Source organism: Syngnathus acus, chromosome 10 (assembly GCF_901709675.1).
Source record: "Syngnathus acus chromosome 10, fSynAcu1.2, whole genome shotgun sequence".
In the NCBI taxonomy this organism is placed as follows: Eukaryota; Metazoa; Chordata; class Actinopteri; order Syngnathiformes; family Syngnathidae; genus Syngnathus; species Syngnathus acus.
In genome coordinates this window covers 14,008,924-14,022,534 of record NC_051095.1, presented here as the reverse complement: position 1 = coordinate 14,022,534, position 13,611 = coordinate 14,008,924, and the positions used below count along the sequence as shown (strand labels likewise).

The following is a 13,611-nucleotide window of genomic DNA, read 5'->3' as shown; positions in this document are numbered from 1 at the left end:
TATCTTATGAACTCATTCGTTTTCATAACATTCCATTAAATGCGGAAATGTATTATTTTCAAAATCAATAGGAAATACTCAAACAAAAGTATTGAATCTAATAAAAGAATGCAAGCCAAATTGTTAATTACACCCAAAAGGACAATTATTTATGTTTTTCTTTTTACTATAAACCAAGTAGTCTTGTTAGTCATATTGCTCCCCCCCTCCCCTCCACCTTTATCTCAATTAAGTCCAATTGCCACACGAGACCGCCCTAAACATAAACCGCCCAACATTTTACTCGTTATCCATTGTTTTGGATGTTTTGATGACTAACCAGACCATAAAATATTGATTTAAAAATCCACCGGTAGTCACCACGACCACCAAGCACCAGCGCACGACCGAGCCTCCGACTGAGTGACAGCCACCTGCGAGCACGCCGCGTCGGCTTGGAGGCGCTCAGTCCCCCTGGAGTGTGTGTGGGAGGAGGAGTAAGAAGTTTCTCCCACCGCCCCCAAAAGGCACGCTCATTCTCAGAAACGCTGATACTCGGAAGGAAAAAAGACGATGCCTGGCGACCCTCGCTCACACTCGCACCGTGGACGCTGGATTTGCTGACATTATTACAAGTCAAGTTCTTCAACGTGGCCGTGCAGAGATTTTCGAGTCGGAGGATGCTCCCACAGGTCATACGGATCCTTTACGTCTTGTCGTTTTGCTTTTTCCAGGGAGGCTTTATCAGGTGAGGAGCGATCATAGTATATCTTGGTATGTTGCTGCGTGTGTCATCAACTTTTTCTTTTAAAACGCCTTATTACTATAATGCCATGATCTACTTTTTATCTTGTCCGTATTCTCTGTCATTGTTCAGTAATTGGAATTAATCACTTAACCTTTCACACAGCATAAGAAAAAAAACATTGTTTATGCAATTAACGTTTAATATTTTATTAGGATGCACCACGATGGAAGTCTAGTTAACACGTCCGTCACAGTTCAGGAAATCTATTGTTACTTTTGTATTTTTAAATACACTCCAAATTGTATATGGAGTTGGATATTTTCATGTTCCCCTGCTTGCGTGTGTTTTCTCTAGTTACTATGCCTTCCTCCCATATTGGAAAAACATTTATTTACTTATGACTCTTAATTGTCCATGAGTGTGAATTTGAGTATCAATGCTTGTTTGTCGCTATGTGTCCTGCGCAGTCCAGGGTGTTGGGCTGCAGCTCCCCCACGACCCCAAGATAAGGACAAGCGAAAATGGAAATAGAGAATGGTTTGAGCGGCAGGATGTGCACTGGTTAGCACATCTGCTTCACAGTTCAAAGGTGCAGGGTTTGATTCTGGCTGTGGTCTTCCTGTGTGGAGTTTGCATGTTCTCCACGTACCTCCGTGGGTTTCCTCCAGTGGGTTTCCTCCTACATCCCTAATACATGCATGATAGGCCGATTGACCTCTCCAAATTGTCCGCAGGTGTGAGTGTGACTGGTTGTTTGTCTGTGTGCCCTGCGATTGGCTGGCGACCGATGAATAATGAAATTAATGAATAATTGAAATTACCAATGAAGTTACCTGTGGAAATCTGGCTCGCTCTTGCATTCCATAGTATCAACACTTTGATAAAAGCCACAGTGAAGTGGTGTTTTTTCACTCAGTTTTTAAACGCAATAATGTATGTGTGGTTGGTTTATGAGAGGATTTACAGAAAACAGCACAACTGCACTTCATGAGAAAAACCTAAAGCTGATCAGTAAGGGTAAAAAAGACCAATATTCTAGTTCACACAAACTTATAATAACAACTAACATGGCTGTAGTGTGTATGCCGGGCTACTGGGTGATGACGGCATTTTGACAGGAAATACTAAATGCAAGGGATCGAAGTAATATGAGGAATCAATAGGAATTTGATTACGCGAAGGGTGTCCCTAGCTCCAGCTAGCCAATGAGCTTAATGCGAAATTGGAATTGTAGCAGAAGAACACACATTGCACAAGGGAAAACATGAGGAACGGTCAATGAGGCTAATGGTTTGACAAGGTCAACACATGAAGAAAATGATTTGCACTTTGAAAGTTTGACAGAAAGTTCTACAATACACGCCAGGTTACAATATGTTTTAAAGAAAGTACTTAATGATATGTTGAGAATTTGGACTGAAGTAATTGAGTCCAAATGGAGTGCACTACTTGGCAGCGGCCAGCAGAGGCAGTGTTGAGTCACTCTCAACAAGTCTGCAATCACTGAATAAGAAAATAGTAATGAGAGCTGTGAACTAAATCCACAGTGATAACTTAAGTTAAATCCAATGCATTATTGCAACAGAATTCACAAAATCCAGACAGTTTTTTCTCACATCCCTTTCTTCATCTTTTCTTTTTGGCTTTTCCATAAGGGGTGGCCACAGCATGTCATCCTTTTTCATCAAAGTCTGTTTTCTGCATCCTCCCCTCTAACACTAACTGCACTCATGTCTTCCTTCACTACATCTATCAACCTCCTCTCAGGGATTTCGTTTGCGCTCTTTCCTGGCAGCTCCATGCTCATCACCCTTCAACCGATATACTCATTCTCTCTCTCTTCTGGACTTGTTCAATTCATCTTCATTGACTCTCTCTAACTTTTTCCCATCTAACATCTCACATCCCTTTAAAAGTGAATCGTTAATTGTCAATTTAGTTGAATGCCCTTTGAAGCCACCTACCCAAACATGGTTTGGAGTACAACAGTGAATATGTTTACAGTATACTGTATGAATAGTATATAGTAATTTATGTGACTCAGATTTGATTTCTAATATCCATCCATCATTAGTTTAAATTTAAAGTACATTTTTCCTGTGGGGAAATGCAGTATATAATTTATCAGGGGAAATATGGTGACCTAGTGATGAAGTGCTGCTTCTACGAGTGAAATGACAACTGAGGCTTTTACTTTCAGTTTGTGGAGGTTTACACAGCAGTTGATCGGGCAGGGTAAGCAGTGGCTCATTTCCACGAGACATGACCACCCCCTCAAAACAGGCGGACTGGTGGTTCATGTTAATGTAGTACCCGCATGTCCCATTTGTAACCCCTCCATGCCTTCTCAACCCCAATCTCCAAACTTGTATTTGCATTGAAGCACTCTTCCTATTTCATGCCCTGCCAAACTCTTCAGGTGAGAGCGGAAAAGGAATTAAGAGTCACATAATCCCGCCGAGCAACACCAGGGTGGGGGCCCAGAGGTTCGAGGAGGAGGGGAGGAGGAGTTGGGCCAATTTAGCCCCCCGAGAGCAGTCAAGTGACAGCATCTCCTTGGAGAAATTAGAAATTGTGGGGGCAAGGGATGGAAGTCAGGCAGAATCTGACAGATGGGGATGAAGCAAAATGGGATGCTCAGGAAAAATGCCAACAAAGAAATGGAGAGACTGGTTCATTTGGCTGGAGGCACTGGGAGGAAGGGTTCAGATAGGAAAGAGAAGGCGAGGGGGGGTGATGGGATGTGTCTTAGATTAGGAAAATAAAAAAGATTGTCATGTAGGCTGATTGATAAGCTGTGGATGGGAAGGTCACTGACAAGCAAGAATGAGAATGTGGAATGAAGAATGTGATATAAAGTTGGTCTAGCTAACCAAGGCAGCGTGTGTGCGTGTGAACCAAACTGACCACCAATGTGAGGAAAAGTTGTTTGGCTGATTAATAAAATTTGAGCAATAGAACAGGGGTTCTGTGCCACCAACTTATGCAAGCAGCAAAAACCGGACCAAGCACTTTCTTCTGGTCCAGGTCTACTGACGCTGTAACTTTTGCTGGTTTGTCAATCGCCAATCGCAAGTCGGTGAGTTTTTCTGCGAGACATAATTCAAACTATCCAGTGAAAAGTTCACCTATTAATGCCTGTCCGTGTATTTTTCTGCTCTTTCTGTAACATCCAAAGATTCCCGCCTGATTCCATGCCTCCGTTCTCAGAGTAGCTACCATTGGTCACCATTTTACAGCCAAGCCAGTTTGACAGCGGACAACAGGAATGGAAGATTCCAGTAGGGGTCAAACAGTCAAGCTAGGATCTTTGTGGGATTGACTCAGGAGAAAGCAGGGTGGTAAACATGCTCGCCTATACTATACCCTTTCTACCCTGTGGTCATGTGATGTGTATCAGACCCATGACAATGTGGGAGCGGTGATGCGAACTGCATTGACATAAAGGTCAAAGGACACGAGCAAGGTTATTTTGTGCCGGCAGTCAATGATGTGGAGAAATATCAGGAAATAAGTCTTATTATCCTGCCGTTTTGCTTCTTATTGATTTATTGGACATGGGTTACTTTCCTCCACAGAGAATAGGTTAATAAAACGTCAAAGCACACAGCAAAGTCTATTTAATTGTTTCAGTGCTCGGTTTAAAATGAGTTGAGTTGAATTGAATTGAAAGTCCTGTCGTCCTGTCACTGGGCTCACAGGAAATAATCAAGCCTGGAGACGTTTCATCATTTGAGCATTTGCATGACTGCCTTCACTTTATTGTTTTATGTCACATTTGTCAGATCCCTGCAGACGCCCGCTCCAATTAAGATGACATATGCCACTGTGGTACTCCTAACTTCCGTCCTTACAAAAAAAATGAAACGTAACATGAAAGCAGACATCCCGAGGAGAAGGATGGATCACCTGCACATTGAAGAAAGTTAATTTGTTCGCGAAATTTGCATGTTAGTTTAATTCAGTCCTTCTCTAAGAGTGTGGCTTAATTCTTCAAAGTTAATTCTTTGGGGGCATTTCATGGGTGACGGAATGCTTAACATTTCTGCATCAATCTGCACTTTGCGTTTCCTCTTTAGGGTGATACGGTCCCTCTCGTCCAAAGACTGAGAAAGACTTGAGTGACCCTAATAAGGATAAGCACGATGGAGTGGATGTGTAGTGTGACATCTGAAAACAAAATTAAAGGCAAAAGAAATTGCAGGAAATCCTCATGTTTCCCTCTTCCGGCTATTGTGGTAAAAAGCAATGATTAATGGGGAGTGCCAAAAGAGGGCAGATGGGATTTTTACACGAGCAGATGACTTCAAATAAAAATTAAATTAAATAAAAGCCAAGCTGGTAATAAGCGAAGAAACAGTTGACTCACGACAATGCCAACACAGGCGCAATGTACGAGCGAGAGGCAATTCATTAATCAAAAGATTCTGTATAATTATTATTCGACATGTCTTACTAATGAAAAGCTGAGGATTATACAAGCTTTAAGAAAACTTAACAACAAAAGTTGTATTGTGTGATCAGTCAGTTGGGATAGGCTCCAACTCATCTCGGTCCCTTATGAGGACAACAGTATGTCCCTTTTATATATTACCTTTAACTGTTTCCGTTCCATACAATGCACCATGTCCCAATTACGTACGTTTAAAACCACCCTGTTAACGAACGCAACATTGGCTTTGGAATGTTCCATCTTGGGAGAGAAATGAAGACTCCCCCAGCCACCCTGCTAGGCCCCATACGCACTAAACCATGAGCTTCTGACATGTCTCCGCTACCGGCTGGAATGAAAAGCCAAGCCCATGAATAATGAATGCACGGTGAAGTGTATCACGTGTGCGTCAGCTTAAGAGTAAACATTTCACCTGTGGTAGCTGGCTAATTCTGAAAGTGTAAGCGCGGCTCAATGATGCCGAGAAACTACTTATCCCCGCTAGATAAAATATTAATACCCAAAGTTTACTCCAGGAGCAACCCAAAACAGTGGTGTAACGTTTCATTGTCCAATTGTTCCTTATTCAATGGATAAAAGGATCAGCTTCTTGTTTGCTTTTGAGTCCTTTTTTTAAAAAAGACACTTCATTGAATGTGTTTACTGGCGCCCAAGGTGACATTGAGTTGACAAGCTAGATGCGATAAAATACCCAAGAGCACCAATGCAATGCGAGCCCCAGCACCAATGACGCAATATGGTAATGCAATGCAATTTGCCCACCTCTATCAGGTCGAAATGTCCACTTATCGACGAGGGCCGCACTTTGGCTCTGAGGGTTTAGTGCTGTCGCTCTTTTTGTGCAGGCTGCAATTAGGACAATGAAGAGGGGACGCATGATAGAGCCCTCCATCATGTCATTATGTCTGACCAAGCAATTCGGGCCAATTAAACTTCACTTACAGTGAGAGGAACATCTGCCCCCTGTAAAACAGAACTTTTAATGGATAGTAGAAAACCTGGAAAGCTGAGTGGATGCTGAGTTTCACTTTTTCCACCATACATTATTTGACTGAACCTCAGTTCTAGCAACATGCAAATCTAAAGAAAAACTATGATGGATGACATATTTTCCTGCTCCTTAAATCCAGCTCACTTTGTAGAACATCCATTCATTTTCACTTGAATTCATTTGGCTCGTGGTTCAACTGGAGCCTATGCCAGTTAAACCAGACGTCGAAATTTTGAACAATGTGAATGATTCCTGGAGAACCATAACATAAGACCTGGTTCCATTCGGTTCTCAATGCCCAAAACATTTTCACATGGTTATTATCGATTCTGCGTTATTCTGCTACACAATCCTACAGGGAGATAGACAACTCATGCACTTGTTCTGGTCTCTCCCTAGGCAATTGCTAAGTAAAACTTGTCCCTGCAGTCATAACCTCCAAAAGCTGGTAAAGTCTAACCCCCTGTGCACAGGGATGACAGTAAAAACTCTTTATGCAATCGAATGTCTATCTCAGTGATGCGCCAACAGATTGCTATCACGCCGACTCTCGTCACACCAATTTGAAGGGAAGTCTCTTAACCTTTACCGGACAACACGGGAGGGTTTGTTGTGCTTCTCCTAAGTAGTTTTAGCGAAAGCCTTTTTATACACAGCACAAAGTTGTTTCAAGGATTAAACTCTGAAGATCATCTACTTCCATAAATCCCCCATGCTCTGACCTCCAGTTTTCTGGCAGAGTCTTTTCTCCACACATTAGTGAGATGACTGGTTGTCCTTGACAGGTGAGGCACAGTATTAAAGCATAATTATATAAAAATGGAAAAAAAGCAGTGGACAAACAAGCCTTTTAGTTGAAGAACTTGGGTTGTGAAAAGATGCTGCTAGCAGGTGTAAGCATATCGTCGTTTGCGCAGGAATAAACTTGATGAAATGTATCACATTTGTGAGACAAATTACATAAGCCAAAATATTCTATTTAAAGCAGAAGTTGGAATTAAATCATTCCAGTGTAATTGAATCTATCTCACAAGGAGACAGGCGGAGAGTGCAACACTGTATGTCAAACAGGATTGTGATTCAAAGACTGCTTGTCTTACCTTATAGCCCCTCCTCTGTAGGGGCTCAAGGATTTATGCAGTCATCGGCCTTTTGTTTTCCGGAAAAACTGCAAGACATGCAATACGTGTCCAGCCCCTCGAGAGACTCTTGAGAAAGACGTTACCCCGGGGGGAAAAGAAGTGCTCAAAGCAAATTGAGCTGTTTCAGGACTTGTCACTTGGACTTGCATCAGTGGAAAGCTCGCAGATGTCTCAACTGTGGCTTTTAGATCCATGACGGCAGAAGTGACGGTTTTATCCACACAGCATTATGTAAGAAAATTGCACCGTTACCATGAAATGCATTGTTTGGATTTTCTCCACTATCGGTGAGCTCCCAAATAACCAGCCTGTTTTCCATATGGACTTATGTTTATTTCTTCAAACAACAACTGATGTGGGAAGAACACTAAGCGATAACGTTGTCATTGCCATTAGCAGATGAGTGAATTATCTTATCCGTTTTAACGGGGAGGTCCTGTCTCAAATGAGCTACTATGATGATAAGCCTAGGAAGTTGCTGCTTTTCGGTCCCACTTCTAAAGAAGTGATCTCCAAAACTCCAGTCCCCTGTCGACAGCATGGGTTGTATTTTCACTCAGCACAGCACTTTATCGCCAAAGCCGAATTGCACTTGACAATTTGTACACTCCAAGAGCAGCCATCTGCAAGGGATTTTCCAACTGTCGACAGTCAGATCAAACTAAAACTGAGATCAGAAGCACATTGTTCTTTTGTTAGCATTGTTTTAGCTTTAGCAAGTCCACAGAAGGTGGAAATGTCAAGTCAAGTTTATTTATATAGCCCTAAATCACAAGCAGTCTCAAAGGGCTTCACATATACAAAACAAATTGACAATTATTCTCAAAGCATCCCCTGATCTTAAGCTCCCAAGATGTCTTCTCTTTTATTTTTTTTTGATAGTGAGAAAGTCATGTTACCGACATCGACACTACTTAAATGGAATAGTAACATCTATAACTTAGTGTGAGCACTTCAAACATTCGGTTTGACTTTCTGCGATTTAGCAGTACAGTGTAAGTTGGACACTAATTGACTTAAAATAAATTATCTTCAAGATCGAAGAGAAGTTTAAAGTGGACCAGCTGTTCTTATTTTGCAAGAGGCGGTTGTGTGGATTATTAGGTTGTGCCTCATTTTGCTTGACTTCATCATTCAAAAATTCGCTGTCTGTGATTGTGTTTTTGTGAGGGAACACAACACCTGGAAGCATCCATCCATCCATCCATTTTCTGTTCCGCTTGTCCCAGTGGGGGTTGCGGACGTGCTGGAGCCTATTCCAGCAGTCATCGGGCAGTAGGTGGGGGACACCCTGAACCGGTTGCCAGCCAATCGCAGGGCCACCTGGAAGCATTCGAAGTATTTTTTATAGCTTCCTACATGCATTTAAACAGCCAATTTATGTTTATTACTTCAGGCATGGATGTTTGTGTAATGTTTTGTGTTGCTGCTTACTTTCATTATCTATGAGAAAAAATGACAAATGTCCACATCCTTTTCCCCGTACACCTGACATAGTTAAAGGAATCCTTCTTCTTAAATGATTCCTTTCACCAGCGAGTTAATGTTTACACTCACGTCGGTTCCTTTTGTTAACCTGTCCTGTTTTTCTTCTCCAATAATATTGGCTGTAACGAAACGGGCTGAGGAGTTAGGTAATTTGACGTTTCTTTTCAACATGTAACAATACAGCCCTTCAATCCACTTTCATTGAAATGCTGATCATGTCTCTGGATTTACCAGAATAGGAAAGCAAGAACTTTTCACCAAGGATAAATAAGATGTGGGTTTGGTTCTTCCATATTAGATAGATGACAGATACTCAACTCAGTTGTTGGACTGCCTTCTTGTAGGTCAGACTGAGAAAGCCCATGACGATGATGTCCTCTCATTTCTCAAGCTTAGTCTACGATGTTTTGTGTACATGGTCACTCCACAGGCAAAACGAAAACGCTCCCTTCATAAGCAGCAACCATAAGCAATTAATGCAAGGTCTGGGCAGAGAAAGACCATTCCAAGGATAATGCCATATTAAGAAGGGAAAACAGCATCCCATAAATAGCTTAAGGTTAGCATGTGGCTAATCAAAGTACAAGATCTTGGCAGCTGGAAGCCGGTCCCTGGGAAAGGGAGAAGAGCACACATGCTGTCAGAGGATTTGATTCACACAGAGACTGATGGAAGCGGACATATCCATCCACATGAGTATTGCTGCATGTCGCAAAGGAGGGCATTAATCATCGCAGTCAAGCAGTCTACTGATTCTAATTACATGTTCACTGTACATTGAGCTTAATGTACTTCTAATCAGCCGGCAGGAGAGATTTCCCACCAGCCTAAAAATCATATGGGGGGTTGGGGGACGCGACGAAGTCGATGCACAGAAGAATATAGAACACCTTCCTCCGCCGTCTTTTTCTGTTCAGAAAATTCTCAAGCAGAAACTCATCTGGATGCGGGTTGCAGCATGCATTTTCATACTCCTTCGTTTTAGCATGCAGGTTATGTTGTGAATTTGCCCAGGCTACAATTAACCTAGATATTTTATTTAATGTATTTCAAAAATATTTGATATAAATGCATATATATCCACACAGATATATATATCCACACAGACACACACACAAACACACACACACACAAGCGGGTGCCAGCAATGCTCAGTGGCTTTAATATCTTGCTGAATGCGCACTTGCAAGCAGAGAGAAGCTGTAGGCTTGGGTTAAATGATATTGATCTTGATGAGCAGGGGTTTCGAAGCGTGTCCCCTCAGAACCAAAAACGACTGATTGCTTTCAAGCTGTCCTGCACCGCTACAAACATGAAAAAACAAACTGAAAGGTTTTGGTGATAAGGAGCAGTCGGGCATTTGAGAATAAAGCGATTGTTGGTCTCCAGCCCTTTCGCTGGTACATGATAGCCGTCCTTTGCTCTCAGCCAAATCGCTCCTTCCCGTTTTTAGAAATCTTACAATCTGTATGTAGCTGAGACTGACAGGAGGCAGTCCGCGTTGATATCAGATGTTGAGCCGTGGTGAAATGTGTTCTGAATACAGAGAGGCTTGTTGAGACATCTGGAGAATAACTGTCTGAGGAGGGGACGCCAAATGTAAGATTCATCTCCTGTTGGCCTGTCTACAAGTGTGCCACAACATTGCTTCCGGGTGAATGCCAAGCCTCCAAGTACTCATCGTATTTTTAGTTTTAATGGACGTTTGATGACATGTTAGAACGCCTCGGTTCAAATGTCACAGTGCTCATAACTTAGTGTGTTTTCATGCAAAGCAATGCCCCCCCGCTATTGGCCTTCATCATCCGTGATGGAGTTTGCAGTTTGCATCAGTTTCTTACCAACTATTAAGTCTCAATACACTCTAAAGGTGACAGAACCTAGTTGGGTATGGAATGACAGCCACATGGTGTCCTTATATTTGGAGCACTAATCTTGAACCAATGTGAGAAAAAAAACATACATAAAAACAGTGCTGTATCCTTACTTCCTCCAGTCAATCAGGAATCCTACTGATGCTTTTGGGTTCCGATACCATCTCCGGTGTCTGACCAGTGATGGAAGTTATGGACAAAACGTAATGAGAGACACTTCTTAAGTCGATCTATATTTGGTATTTTATTTTGGTATTGATATTTGGCCTCCACTCATCAACTTCCCCTGAATATCTTTCCAAGAGAATGGAAGCTTTCTCTCTGGTGCAATGGGCACAAATCCTTTTGTCAATATACGTAGTGTCTATGTGAGTCAACCCAAGTCCCTTGATGCTGAAAGACATTGATCTTGATTCAAACCCCAAATTAATCGCTGCATCTTTAGATACTTGCTATCAGTGCACTCTCAGAGACAATCTGTGAGAGAAAGATTTGTAATTGGAACAGTTTGTTTCCTCGTGAGATTGTTGGATAGCAATTAGCAGTCAAAGAGTCAAGATGTCGTCGTGCTCAGATCAGTTCTAAGCATGCAGTGTTCGGGGACCTGGAGGGTAAAAGCATTAAATCTCCAAGAGACGTATATTGCCTTTCACACAAATACATCTCCGAAGTCGCCAGGCTGAAAAAAGGCAGCGAAGATCAGTTTGGGCCGTGCTGGAACAGCCTGAGGTGGCAGCCGGCGTTCAGAGTAAGAAACAAGCCATTGAGGCCATAAATCTGTCGTTAGGCTTGGCTCGCATTGCACCCTTTTGGTTACCGAGCCCGGAAACATCACTTGTGCTCTGTAGATGTCAAGCTCCCACAAGACTGACACATATCCTCATACAGTGTATTAGTATGCCTGGCACGGACTTGGAATTTACTCAGGGTTAGCTTGGATTGATCGAAACCATTAAACTCTGGGCTTTGCATAGCGACAGCTTAATAAACTTTGACAAGAGACACTTTCAGCATTTTCTATTGGCTCCAGTCTCAACTAATTATGTTCTGCCACAAAACAAAAATATCAGAATTGATAAAGAGAACAATAGAAATGATGGAGGACTAACAGCAAGCACAGTAAACACTGTTTGATCCTTCGAGAATACTCCCGTGCCACTGCTGAAACTACTTAATCCTCCCACTATTTCTTCCTCTATTCTATTCTTTCAACTTGAATCGCTATCATTTGCCTTCACCTGTCATTTTCCTTGACTGGTTCCAGGCATCTAAATCACTGCCGGCAGCTCCCATTTGTCTAGAAGTCATGGCTCACTCTTTTCAGAGATAGTCTTTACACTTCATGAACAAGTAGAATATACTTCAATCAAAACAAGTAGTACTGTACACTGATCATTTAGAGATGGAGATACAATATGGTCTCATTTAAAAACAACAAGCAACAATATCTCAATTGCCTTACTTGGATAAATGAAGATTGAATATATGAATGTGGGGAGGGAAAACAGATACTTTATCCAGCGCAAAATGGCCTTACACAAAATTTCACCCCTTGTTTAGCTTAAAGTGCCTGCAAAGTGAAAATTAAAACGTCTTATTAATTAGACACATGGCAGAGAAGAGAATTTTTGACAAGCCTGCCAATTGGGCTTGCTTGCAACCATGAATGAACGAACAAACAAGCAAGCAAGCAAGAGAACGAATGAACAAATGACTGAATGAATGCTTTTAAGTGTCAGCCAATACTAAAGGAAGTAGCTTCAAACAGGCATCGCTAGCTCGACAACATAGCCTAGCTAACAAGAACACTCGATTGATGGAAATCCTCATGATTACTACTTTTTTTTCAGACCAATACCAGAATGAGTCCTCAATTCTTGAGTAGTCGTAGACACCGATACCAAGCACCGATACCACTATCACTTTGATATATAAAATATTCCCCATAAAACAGTGACAGATAATTTCAAAGAAAGACCTATATATCCCAAAATAACAATTTTCCTTTAACTTACTTGAAATTAATGGCAATATTCTAGTCTTCTAATTTCTAGATACTAGATTGTAAAATAGCCTCAAGTAGGGTGGCCGATACCGGAATCGGCTGTCGTCGTGAGTATTGATATCTTGTAATACGACTGGTATTGGTACCAATTTGGTACTCATTTTATGCAAGGATTTGTGCGTCATTTTGGGTTATCGTTCCATTGACCCATTTTCTATACAGCTTGTCTCATTCGGGGTCGAACGGAAGCTGACCTCTGACAAATTCTGGGTTGTTTGTTGGGAATTTACATCAAAACACATCATAGTGAAAAAGGCTTTCGAGTTGTCATGGATAAGAAGGTTAGCTGCGGTCGAAAGAAGCAATGTTGGTGTCAGTGGTGATTGTGAAGACAAATGAGTGAGGCTAAATTGCATTGCATTTCAAATCCCTTTCCCCATCAAACCTATCTATCATGGCATAGGCAGAAGAAGCTAATAGGTCATTACATTCAGTGGCAGTGTAAAGAGAGGTGCTGCACGAACCATTGAGGCCAAAATAATGAAACATTACAGCGTCGCCATAAAACATGCTGCTCTTGGATGTGTAAATAAAGACTGCAAGTCAATTCTTGTGCCATGGCGGAAAGTTGACCCTCTCTCTGATGTGGAGTCAAGGCCAATTTGGCAAGCAGCAAAATGGAGCAGTGTGTTCCTACATGGAGAAAGTCCAATTTTCTGTCTCTCCATTAAACTAATAGCTCTAAAATTTAGCGGCATGTACACGTGGCTGTCTAATGGCTCAGAACGTTTCCTAGTAGGGAGCCGCCCGGCTGCACAACGATGTGCTTTTCCTGATCAGCAGCCTTGTTAATGAAAAACCAATTAAGAGAATATGCTCCCTTTATGGGCTGACGGGCGTCCCGTCTGATTTAGATGACAACTTTGATCGC

At 41.9% G+C, this 13,611-nt stretch overlaps 1 protein-coding gene across 2 annotated transcripts in view; it reads left to right on the top strand.

Annotated features, from left to right (window-relative positions):
• Window positions 1-415: 415 nt before the first annotated feature.
• The window catches only part of glra4a (glycine receptor, alpha 4a), a 29,595-nt gene continuing 16,399 nt past the window's right edge, over window positions 416-13,611 (top strand). Inside the window, exon 1 of one of the 2 annotated variants that reach the window (XM_037262116.1) lies at window positions 416-727. In XM_037262116.1, coding sequence (XP_037118011.1) covers window positions 660-727 — 68 coding nt within the window. In that variant the 5' untranslated portion in view covers window positions 416-659. The remainder of the gene's footprint in view (window positions 728-13,611) is intronic. The other variant, XM_037262115.1, reaches the window with a different exon arrangement.